The sequence below is a fragment of the Thalia democratica genome, chromosome 4, assembly GCF_965202585.1.
Source record: "Thalia democratica chromosome 4, ktThaDemo2.hap1.1, whole genome shotgun sequence".
NCBI classification, from domain to species: domain Eukaryota; kingdom Metazoa; phylum Chordata; class Thaliacea; order Salpida; family Salpidae; genus Thalia; species Thalia democratica.
Genome location: NC_139168.1, coordinates 53,427,301 through 53,439,710, shown reverse-complemented (window position 1 = coordinate 53,439,710; position 12,410 = coordinate 53,427,301). Strand labels below are relative to the sequence as shown.

Genomic DNA, 12,410 nt, shown 5'->3' with positions numbered 1-12,410 from the left:
ATGAATGACCATTTGTTTTATGACATAACATACATTCCTGGGGATTCAGAATCTATATCTGAAAGTAAAAAACTCAGAGAGCTGTTAGTTATGATAAAAAGTTATATTTTTACTGTTTTTATTCTAAAAATGATATTTAAGATTTTAACTGTTCAAAATTTAGGTTTAATTGTTTGCTAACAAAAGATCCTAGTGAAGTAACTTCACTGGAATATAAATAAAACCAAATTATACAGTAATCTTAGTAGGTAGAATAAAGGAAGATTACTGTATAATTTGTTTTTATTTAAGATTTTATGTATCTTCAAATAGAATATACATCTACATAGTTTTTAGGGGTACACATCAATTAAAACTCTGACAACTCAAATTCTATTATTTTAGGTTATGATAATTCTGAGTTTTTTATTTAGCTCTTATAACAGTTTTTTTACCCTTATAATCTTATCAACTAGACCTTATTGTAGGCTTTTATCTATTTTAAAATTTTATTTTTGTTTTAAGGCGTGTTTAGAACAAATTTGGAAAGTTACTAGACTATTTTGTATTAATGGTGTATCATCTTTTTTATTATTTTTATTTTTTTTTCATTTTAATCTTATTTAAGAGACTTAACGGTACTTAAATTATTTTATTAAAATTTTAGATAAATATTTGTGATGTGGCCTCTTGAAAATTTTTATAAGAATCAAATTGTCTTGTAACCTGTTTCAAGTTTTTTATAATTACACTGTATTAAATACTAGTTCTTTTTTTTTTTGCAGTGATATATTACCATTTGAGACCAAAATATCTTTTAGCTGTGAAGTAGGTTATGAAAGTTTTGCAGAAGAAATGAATATTTCCTGCCTAGCAAATTCTAGTTTTTCAGGTTTTAATAACAATACTTTAGATTGTTAATTTTATGCATATCAATGATTAATTTTTTCAGTACTTTACTTTGCTAAAATTAGCAGCTAGAACTTAATAAACCTACAATGTAATATATTCATTATTAGCTGTTAATTTTATGCGATGGCTGTAACTGAAAAGTAACCTTTAAAATTATAAATTAATTTGGTTTTTTAGAAAATAAAAACAGAATACTTTTTTTTAGTTGTACTATTTACTTATACTTAATATAGCTCCCGTACCTACTTGTGTACCTAAAGACTGTGGAGAAAAACCGAACGTTAACATCAACCAGCAAGTATCAGGAGATAAAACAACCACCTTAGGGAGCAAATTATTATATAAATGTGAACATGGGTATTATCCAAAAGAAAACTTTGTTGTACAATGTACTAGTGAAGGTTTTTTAATTAAAAAATTAAAGTATATATAACAGTCTGTAAAATTTAAACATATGATGTTTATACTATTTAATTTTTTTACACATCTTTAACCTAATTAGATTTAAGACTAAAGAAAAACTTCAATTATAACAATACTACAACTACTTATAAATCAACGAGCAGGTAAATGGTCTCATGAAGAGGTACCGATTTGCGAACCAGCTTATTGTGGAGAGCCACTTTCACCTCAAAATGGTTTTTATACTGGTTTATATCATTATTTAGATGGTCTCGTAACGTATACGTGCAATCCTGGATACTATCTTGTTGGAAATTCAATTGTAACTTGCACTTCTGAACGTTCGTCATCAAATATAGTTGTAAACTTAACTTATATACATAAACTTGTCAACTTTTTATAAAAAAAAATGTTAGATAATTTTTATTTATATTCCAGTGAAGTTACTTCACTAGGATCTTTTGTTAGCAAACGATTAAACCTATATTTTGAACATTTTTATTTATATGTAAATTTTCTTCTGAAAAACAGTAATAAAACAAACCTTTTTGAAAAGTTTTTTATAACTTTAAACTAGAAGCAATAGTTCGGTTTTGTCAGCTGTAGCAAAACAATACTTTTTACTTACATGAGTGTTATAAATAATGTATTTTTTCTACATAATTAGATAGATTGTAAACAGAACTCTTTTAAGTTCGAAAATTAAAACTAGTAAATGTTGAAATAATAAATAAGTGATACGTAAAAATAAATGTTGTCTCAGTCGTGAGCTTGAGTCTAGTGCTTGTATTGTTTATAAATTAAGGTAGAATCTTTATTACATACTTCTAACGCATGAACTGTTTTCTTTAAAATAATTTTCAAATTTTTTTCATAGAACAATGGAATAGTACAGTACCCTTTTGCCAACCAAAAAACTGCGGAAAGCCATTAGAAGTAGAAAACGGCAGTTTTGAAGCGGAGAGTACTTTGTTTAAATCTATAGTGGTATACCATTGTTTAGATGGATACTACATTGATGGTGAGGCGGTTATTGAATGTATTGAAACTGGAAAATGGCAGTTTGTAGCACCTAAATGCTTACCAGTTAATTGCGGTGATAATAGTGAATTGGTAAATGGATACGTTCAAGGTTTTCAATCGTTTTGTTTGAATTAATTTTTGAACCTAACTATTATTTTTTTAAGTGTGTACAATAACTAAGAAAACAACCTTTATGTTTTTTTTCCTAAACAATTTTCTGTTTTAAGTAAGTGTTATGGCATACTGTAAACACACTTTAAGTTTTACTTTGACAGGAGAATCTTTTGTATTCAATTCTAAACGAATGTATCAGTGTGATGCAGGTTACAATTTGGTTGGAAATAGCTCCATTATTTGCCAAGCTAACGGTGAATGGTCTAGTAAAAAGCCAGTATGTGTTCCAGTTGATTGTAGACAACCGGAAACAATATTAAATGGTTTTATTCTAAACAAGGTTAAAAAAACTACTTTCCAAACTAAAATAGAGTATCAATGCAACATAGGATATAAAGAAATAAATGAACTCTTAACGATTGAGTGTTTGGTTAGTTAAAAAAGCTTTACTATATTTATATAAATTAGGTTTTATCGGTAAATGCAGTAGAATCATTTAATATTTTAGATAACTTCGACGATTACTAATTTTTTTACATAGATTGTAATTATAAGTAAGAATACTTTAATGTAAGTTAGTGTTTTTTTTTATCAGTTAATTAGTAAGAAATTATCAAATTCTTTAATCGTAATATTACAGCTTTAAAAAAATAAAGAGTTATTTGAAAATATTCAATTTATAAAAATAATGACTTATTTTGAATTGGTTTAAATATTTTTCACAGTTTAAAAAAGTTCCTTTAAATAAGATTTCAGCTAAACACAGAAGACATATAAAATATTATTGAGTTAATAAAATCAGTAATTCAGAGTTAATTTTTAATTTATTAAAAAGTTTTAAATACAGCGGATGGTTTAGAGTTGGTTATCATTTGACCTCAATATTAATATTTATCTAGTAATGAAGATAAAATAAACCATGTAAGATATCTACGATGGTATATTCTGTATATTTGGAGTAGCTATTTTTTTTAACAACTAACACCAGAAGCCATATAAAGTACATTAGTTTACTGATTTTCCATAAGAACTGCGTAGCAAATAAATACCACTCAGTTACAATGTAAATTGTTATTGATGTCATTTTAAATTCAATTCAATGGCACCGATAGTATTAAACAAAATCTTTAATTTTATGGATTTTTGATTAAACGAGAACAGTTTGTAAAAGTTACACAATTTAAAGTTTAAAATCTTAAAGTTGAAAATGATTTTTAAACAACAATTATCCAATTCAATATATAAAAATATAATGAAATAAAAATAAATAATAAGGTACATGAAAATAAATTAAATAAAAACAAACAATCCTAGTAAATAATACCATTGAGTTTTGTTATGTAGAAAAATTAAATATTGATTAAAATAAGAACCTAAAAAAAATTAATCACTGAATATATCCAGAACTTTAAAGTCGGTTTCAATACCACAGTTTACAATAGTCTAAAAATTAAAATAAAATATTATAAGTATTCATATAAATATTGTAGATCAAGGTTTCTCAAACTTTTTTTCAGGAGGTTACCTTTAAAGAAATTAAAAAAAGCTATAACCCTTTCCGACAAGAATTCTAAAAAAAACTACTTTTAAATACATATAATATTTTTTTTGTTCTTTACCATCAACTATAGAATATCTAGTGTAAGTTTCTAATTCTGGCTCCCACTTTTACAGCTTATGGCCCTGCTAAGTTGCGGAAATTTTCCAAAAATATCTATTAAATTTCAAAATTACCTTTAATACACCTAAGATCTCTTTTTTTTATGCTCTTCACCATCAATATTTAGTGATTTTCGAATTATGGCGACATATCTCCTTTACTACTAATTCCCCCCTTGGTCCCTTTGCTGCTTATGGCTCCCAAGGGGACCGTATGGCTAACTTTGGAAAACCCTGTTCTAGATGCATACCCTTAAAGAGTTTAAGCATCTAATATGTTGTACACGCATTAAAACCACCATTTAAAAGAGTAAAAGAGTATTTGAAAAAAACAACTTCTGATCATGGTATAGGTTGCGTCAAATTTAAAAACATAAGACAAATGTCAAAAATTTTTGGTTATAAATTAGTGCAGAAAAAAGTTATAAACATGAATCAATTTTTTAAATAATATTTTTTTAAGTTTTAAATGAACAATTGATAATACTGGTACTATCCAATAATGTATATAATTTTTTCTAAAAAAAATAGCTTTTTTCCATTTATTTCTTCTTGTAAAAAGAGGAATGTAGTTTTTACAACTCTAATAATTTAAAAACTTTTATTATATTGTTAGCAAGTTTTTGTTTTTAAATTTTGTTCCTTTTAGAATGTTGTGAGTGAGCTTAACTTGAAACAAACCTAAAATAAAATAACATAAAATATTATGCGTTTATCAATAAATTCGTAAGTAAGCTTTTAAGTGCATTGTTAATAGCAAATCTAGTTAAAATAAGAGTAGGAAAAGCAAATTTTTATTCATCATTTTGTTACAGTATTTTTTTACTAAAACTAACTCTATTTTTATACTAATATGCTAAAACTGGTATACTAAACTCTATATTTAATAAAGAAATCATAAATATAACCTAACAGGAAACTTCTTTATGGAGTTTGTATCCAGAATGTACTAGAGTGGTTTGCGGAGAAATTTCTGCTCCTGAAAATTCACAAGTAATTATAATTGACTATATATCTCTCAGCTTTTAATACTAACATATTTAGTTCGTCTGACAGTTTATTGTGTCTGTCTGATATGTTAGTCAGCTCAGGATTACATGCTTGACTATTTTTATTAGCATCCAAAGCTTTTTCAGCCATCTGCACACGCATAGTGTGCTTAGTCACTAGCTTCGAAAGGCTAGAGACTGAAAAAGGTATTGATTTCTTACTGCTAGTGCTCATAGTCAGTGTCAGAGATTAGTACTACTGAACGAGTTAAATTAACTATTTGACACTTTTAAGTCTGTTTTATAAAAACCTTACTATATTCTAGTTTACTAAATAAATATTAGAAATATAACTTAGTAGATTAACTAGATTAAACTGTTGTCTGTAAACAAATGCGCATTAGCACTTACAATTCATTTTACAATATAAACAAAATAAGATCATTAAAAAAAAACGCTGAAAAAAAAAAAATGTTATGTTGAACAAAATCAGTAATGCACGCTTATCGACGTAAAGTCGAAAAGCGCTCTGCTAAAAATCCAAATGTACGCGAGGTCAAGAATCTAAAGCAATGGCCAATAACTAACTACGCTTCTCTCGCGGTGTTAGGCTTTTTATACCGTTTCCGCGGTTTTCGCGTGTGTAACAAATTTCTTTAGCACGAGAAAGCAGATATGCTTACAACAACACGTTATCAGTTTGACTTCGTTTTTAAGTTTTAATTACAAATGGATTTAAACAGGTAGCTGGTGTTTTTGATGGTGTTTTCAAATTTGGTGATCAAGCTAGATTTTTTTGCAATAAAGGTTTTGACTTGATAGGAGATGACACCCTGACGTGCACAGAAAATGCAGAATTTGATAAGTAACTTTAAACAAACATTGGAATAGTATTACTATACTTAAACTATAAATTTTTATATCTTTTTATTTTTACTTTATAGACTAATATTATATTATATTATATAGATACTTAACAGTAAGACCTTTATTTTCTATTACATTACTTGTACAAACTAGATCAAAACCTACATGTGAGATAAAAGATTGTGGAAGATTACCTAACTTGGAGTTTTCAGAACAAGTAGCTAATGGCACAACATATGGATCATCTATTGTGTATACTTGCATTGAAGGGTTAAGTATTTGTTCTTTGTGATGTTTTTAAAGTTAGATTTTTTAGTAATTTTTGACATTTTTTAGATACAATTTAGTCGGAAAAAGTAAAATAACGTGTAAATCAAACGGATTTTGGGATTTTGATTTGCCGGTTTGTAAACCTTTAATTTGTGGTGAGCCTTCAAAAATAGTCAATGGAGCAGTTTTTTATGAATCTGAAGAGTTCATGTCTTTAGCTTATTATCAGTGTGATTTAGGTTATTTAAAAGACATTTTTTATGTTATTGTTTTATAATCTAAAATATCAGATTACTAGTACTTTAGATATTTTACTTTTCTTCTAGACCAGAGGTTGGTACGCCACGACCCTTGGGCTAGATCCGACTCTCTAAGCTAAGTTATTCGACCAGCGTCTTATTTATTACTTAAAAATACGAAGAAAATTAAATTTTGTAAACTTAACAAAAAAGAAGGTATTGGGCTAGTTTCAGTTTTCTTTAGTAAAAGTTTCTTATCTAATAAAAAATTCCGTTTTTAAAGATATTTTAGAAAAAAACAGTGGTCAACAAAGTACTTGTATGTTATATCTGGTCTGTAACTTATAAAATCTCCAGAACGCTTATCGGAACATTAGTTTTATATTAGAATAAACAAACTTTAAATTTTCTTTTAACTGTGTAATAATAACTTAAGTATATAGCTATTACTTATAATTAAATACTTATAAAATATTTTAAATGTTAGTTTTTACAGGTTAAAATTAAATTAAAGGTTTTACATGTTTTAGTATGGGCATGACGTTAAACTGTTCTGGTGTATGACTCGATAACCGAAAGGTTTTTTGTACACCAAGTCTTTTGACTAAACGTTTTGAGCGTTTTTTGTCGTTCAATAAAAATAATAAATGTGCCATAGTCTATTATTAAAATAGATGTGTATGCAAATCGAAATTGTATTTAATTACTACAATGTTTTAACTAATAAATTAACACCAAGTAAAAGCTTTGTAACACTGCATATAACGATATATGTTCGAATAAATAGTAGTTTCATAACAAAAATCAAATGTTTTTTACAAAACTGTTAAATAAAATTAGTTACATATAATGCTAAAAATAAACATACACATAATGATTTATAAAAAAAAAATTGTACAGTAATCTTCCTTTATTGTACCAACATATGTTTCTGTGTCTTAACGAATCAACACACTTCAACTGGGTTCTGTAAAAAAATAATTACTGTAATGAAAGAATAGAAGCATAGAATAAAGTAGGTGTATACATGTTTTCATTAAAACAAAATATTTTTTACAGATAATAGCTAATAATAGGTAAAATACTTAATATTAAATCCGACTGTTATAAAACTATATAATATTTGTGATTATTAAGTCTAAAATAAGTAAAGTAAGCTAAATTACACAACAAAACAACAAATCATAATATAAACAAACAACTCACGTTAATGGGAAAGATAAATGATTCAAATTTTACTGTTGTTAACTAATGAAAAAACTTATAATGATTTATATTTATCATACGAAAAAGTATTTTCAAATTTGCTTACAGCTATTTCAATACTTAAATGCGTCTCATCAGAGAAAAAAAATGGTTTATTAAACTTATTATAACTCTTAAATGCTGTATTTGTGAAACTTATAGAACTTGAAATTGTTACAAAACCATAACTTATAAAAATTGTACTTACAAAAAGTTATTTTATACCGTAATGTTGATTGATTATTTATAAGTAACTACTAAGAAACATAATTGTTTATTATTTAATGCAAAACACATATAAAAGTAAAAATAAATTTAGTTCATATATAAAAGTATCTTGAATAAGCAACAACTTATTATTGTTAATGCTTATATTTTTTACATCCATTTGGAGCAATTATCAAAAAAAAGGTATTAGTTATTGCTGCAAAACGCAGCGAAAAAATTGTCAGCAAGATTAATAAATAGTTTTCTTTTATTTAAACTATGTTTTAAGCTCTGCAACATTTAAGTTGCATTAAAACATTTTGACTCTATACAAACAAAAGAAATATTATAATGTATAAACAGTTTAAGCAGAAGACCTAGGTCTTTTTTCCAACCTAAAAATAAATAAAATTTTCATTTACAAATTAGAGTAGCATTTAGTGTAACTATTTGTCCTAGTAATTTTTTTTTAAGTTTTTTCAAATGAACGTGAAAGAAGTATTAGTTCAGCTTCATTGTGCCGTAAGAACAAATTTAGAGATTATTAAGCTACTGAAGGTGGTCAAATATGCAGTTTATAGTATTATTAAAAGGTTTGAGGATTTTGGTATATTCTAAAACAGTCTTAGTAATAAAAGACGTCGCCATCTTCGATCATATAATAATATTAAAAATGTCAATGAGTTAAGGAGAGATCTGCAACGCATATGGCTAAATATAGTATGTAAGTGTGACCTCAATAAGAATTTTGTTAATGATCTCAAACTGCTTCTCTACAAGGTATAAAAGGAATAATACCTTACACTTTTCCAAAAGCAAAAAGTACTTGGGAGAGCAAAGATTTATCTTAACCATTTGAAGACTGACACGACAGAGCTAGATTTCGTTTGATTGAAACAGAGTACGCCAGGGTTTCCCAAAGTAGGCCATTTGAGAAGTTCTGGGGTCATAAGCTGCAAAGGGCATTGAAAATACCGACTTTTCTTCTGTTTTGTACAACTTTGTCTCAACCAAGACAGTCTTAAGTCGTTACATGTATAAAAACAGTTTTCTCAAATCTAAACACTGAATTCAGAACGAGTTAGCTTTCAAATTGTTTTGAATAGTAAAACGTTGAAACGCATGAAGTGACCGTTTTTCGTAACTGATTTCTGACTTCAGTAGGAGTAACCGATATACAAAAGCAGTAAATACATCTAGTATGTAAGCCCCATCCAAGCGACCTCTAAGCTCTGACTTTTATAATGCGTGGGCTTATTTTTTAAAGCAGCATTTATTAAATTGTAGATCAAAAAATTGAGACATAATTTTCCTTAATTATTTACTATTTTCAGATTTAACACAGATAAATAAAAAATTGTGCTATTAGTACTAGTATTTCGTTTCTTATTTTATTTTTGAACAACTTTTTTCCGGTAGATAACTTATTTAGACAATATAACAAAACACATTTCATTATCATTTATTTAAGTATTTTCAAGTAAGGTTTATCAAAAATTGTATCTTACTAAATTTAACTGAATTGAAACTGAAATAAAATTACATTGTAATTAAAACAATGAATTCTAACGAATATAAAATAACATTAATATCATAAGTAGATTTTAAAAATTAGCTAAAATGCTTTTAATTTTTGTTGTTAGTTTTTATCGTTGGTTAACTTTAGTTTGGTTTTAATCACTTTTTTCACAACCTTATCTTAATTTTTAGAGTTTTAACTAAGCTAAAATCTGCATTTTACAGATTTTAAAAATTCAAGATAATTTTTGAGATATATTCGTTTAAAGCCGGAGAGTACAATTGGTTCCTTATAGGAGGAGAAAACTAAAACAAAAAAACTTTTTTTTTAAATTTTTTGTCATAAAGTTTTTATCGTTTAGTTATGACATATTTTTCTAAATATTGCATAGGTTAATTTCCGAAAATTTGAGGTATTTATCACAAAAAACATAGGAGGAGTAGATTTTTATTGATTTCTACTTGTTCGCTGTTTTAGTTTCTTCTCCCATAAGGAACCTATTGTACTCTCTGACTTAAACCAACTATACCTTAAAAACAAGTTGAGGAATTCAGAAAACCTAGAAAAAAAGATAAAACCTGTTAAAAATATTAATTAAGTAAAACTTAAATACAAACAAATAATTTTAGTGTAGCTCTTCAATTTCAATTACTCTCTAACTTAAACCAACTATATCTCAAAAAAATTGACTTTTAAAAATCTGTAAAATTGTAGCTTAGTACTTTTTACAAGTTGTAAAATAAGTGATTTACCCCCCATATGGCCTTAACGAAGTCGTAAATTTGTAGCTATTTAAGATGATTTGAGAGAAGGGCAACTAACTTAATCAAATGATCTAAGCAACAAAAAAAATATGATAATATAGTTAGCTTAACATAGTGTTACTTTAGTTTATTTTCAATTTAAAATTAGAGATTTGAAAAAAAAAAATACTTTAAAAAACTTGTAATAAAACCAGGTATATGGGGAGGAATTCAGAAAATCTAGAAGAAGATCATAAAACCTGTTAAAAATGTTAATTAAGTAAAACTAAAATACAAACAAATAATTTTGGTGTAGTTTTTTTTTTAATTATATACTTCTGATTTGATCATAAATTTTTAGATAGCAAAATTTTAAGAAGTTTTATTAAAAAAATAGTTTTGTTACATTTTAGTTACAGTAGCGGTTGACAGCCTTGTATTTATAGCTGACAAAGTTTTCTAGAAAAAGTGGCTTGCGGGCCGAACTGTATCAAAACAACTTTTTTGCGGGTCGTACTTTTTTAAATTAACATAAATTGATTTTTTATTTTTGCAGTTTTGTTATAAACAAAACAATGTTTCACTCTTATACTGGGATATAAGAGATCATCAGTTGTTACAAATAAATCTGAAAAAACTTATGAACAAAATAAATGGAAGTTATACAAAAATATTTTTAAAGCTAATTAATTATAGAACTTTGAGTTGTTTGATTTGCAGCAAATTACAATATAAAAATATTAATTTATAGTAAACTAAACTATAAAATACTTTATTACTTAAAAAGATAGTTTTTAGTAACCAGAATAAAAACACTATTTCAAACCAAATCTGTTATAACCTATAATAATAAAGAACTAGTTATTTAGAAATATAAAATTAACAGCCTAATTGTATGGTTTTACCACTTTTTTTTTTCTTTTTTTAAGTGTATTTTACTCGAAAAGTACATCGCTGACCGCAGCGTTTTTCAGTGCGTACCGGAGTTTTCCGACCACTGAGTTAAAAGTAAGTAAATTTAAATTCCGACATTTCAAATTTGAAAGTAGTTAGTTATTGTTAATTACGTGTTGTAATAAATGTTTAAAAAACATTAACATATTATCTTAGGATTATTAATAACTATACCAACATGAGCATTTTGTTTATTTTTTTCTTAGATATTGGCAACAGAATAAAACTTACTTCAATCTGCCTATTCTTAGTAGTTATGAATTTGTAATTTAGTTTTAGTTTTTATGATTTTTTTACCGTTGTTCGTTTATTAGTTAGACCTACATGAGCATTATTATTTTTCAAATTTAGTTAAATTTTAGAGATGTGGTCACTTAAGAGAATTCGAATAGTCGATAAGCGAGTTTAAGCATGATATTTTTTCGAACGTTTTTGTTTACATTCATAGAATAAGTAAATTTTGTTGTAACGTCTCAGAAAACTATTTTTTTGATAGAAAGTAAACGTTTTCACCAAATTATCTATCGAAAGATTCTTTTTTAGCATTAACCGTAAGTAAATTCAAATATATTTCAAATATAGTTCAAAAAAATCTCTTGATAATAAAAAAATGTATTATATACACTTTTATTCTCTTTTAGTTTTTTAAAATATATTTATAATACCTTCTGATACAAAAATATGCAACTAGTACTTACAAAAAATAATATCCTTAATATACAAATTGCATTTATTCTAACAGGTTATTGGTTGTCTGGATCAACATTGTCTAGGTGCAGTGAAAATGGAAAGTGGTTGTACAAAAACATGACAACTCAAAAACTCAATGGTGTAAAACCTAACTGTATCAAGGTAATAAGATATAGTAATATGTTTATAACACTGGGAAAACATTATATGTTTATATTTTGGACTTAAAGTTTGCAGTTGTTTATATATTTAAAGAACAATATGAAATATAAAGGTCCGATGTGCAACGCCATTAAGTATAGAAAATGGCTACTATAATGATGTCATTCATTACCATAGTGATTTAGTTTTTTACAATTGTCACGAAGGTTATCATGTAAATGAAAATTACACCGTTGCTTGCACATCAGAGAGAGGAGATATGAAGGTTAATTAAATGAAAACTAATCGACTAGTTCTTAACTTGCTTAATCACAATTTTTTTTCTAGACATTGCAATTTATAGCTAAATATTGTTTAAGATGAAATGTACAACTATTGTAATAAAGTTAATTTTTGCTTGTTCTACTTGTTATAAAGATAACTCTACTTTTATACT

At 26.3% G+C, this 12,410-nt stretch overlaps 1 protein-coding gene across 1 annotated transcript in view; it reads left to right on the top strand.

The window, feature by feature from the left end:
- LOC145833445 (sushi, von Willebrand factor type A, EGF and pentraxin domain-containing protein 1-like) overlaps positions 1–12,410 on the top strand; it is a 29,129-nt gene continuing 16,719 nt past the window's right edge. Inside the window, exons 1-7 of the mRNA XM_082940621.1 lie at positions 1–83; positions 765–871; positions 1,125–1,292; positions 1,458–1,634; positions 2,297–2,425; positions 2,592–2,753; positions 11,865–11,974. Of these exons, the coding sequence (XP_082796747.1) occupies positions 1–83; positions 765–871; positions 1,125–1,292; positions 1,458–1,634; positions 2,297–2,425; positions 2,592–2,753; positions 11,865–11,974 (936 nt within the window). The remainder of the gene's footprint in view (positions 84–764; positions 872–1,124; positions 1,293–1,457; positions 1,635–2,296; positions 2,426–2,591; positions 2,754–11,864; positions 11,975–12,410) is intronic.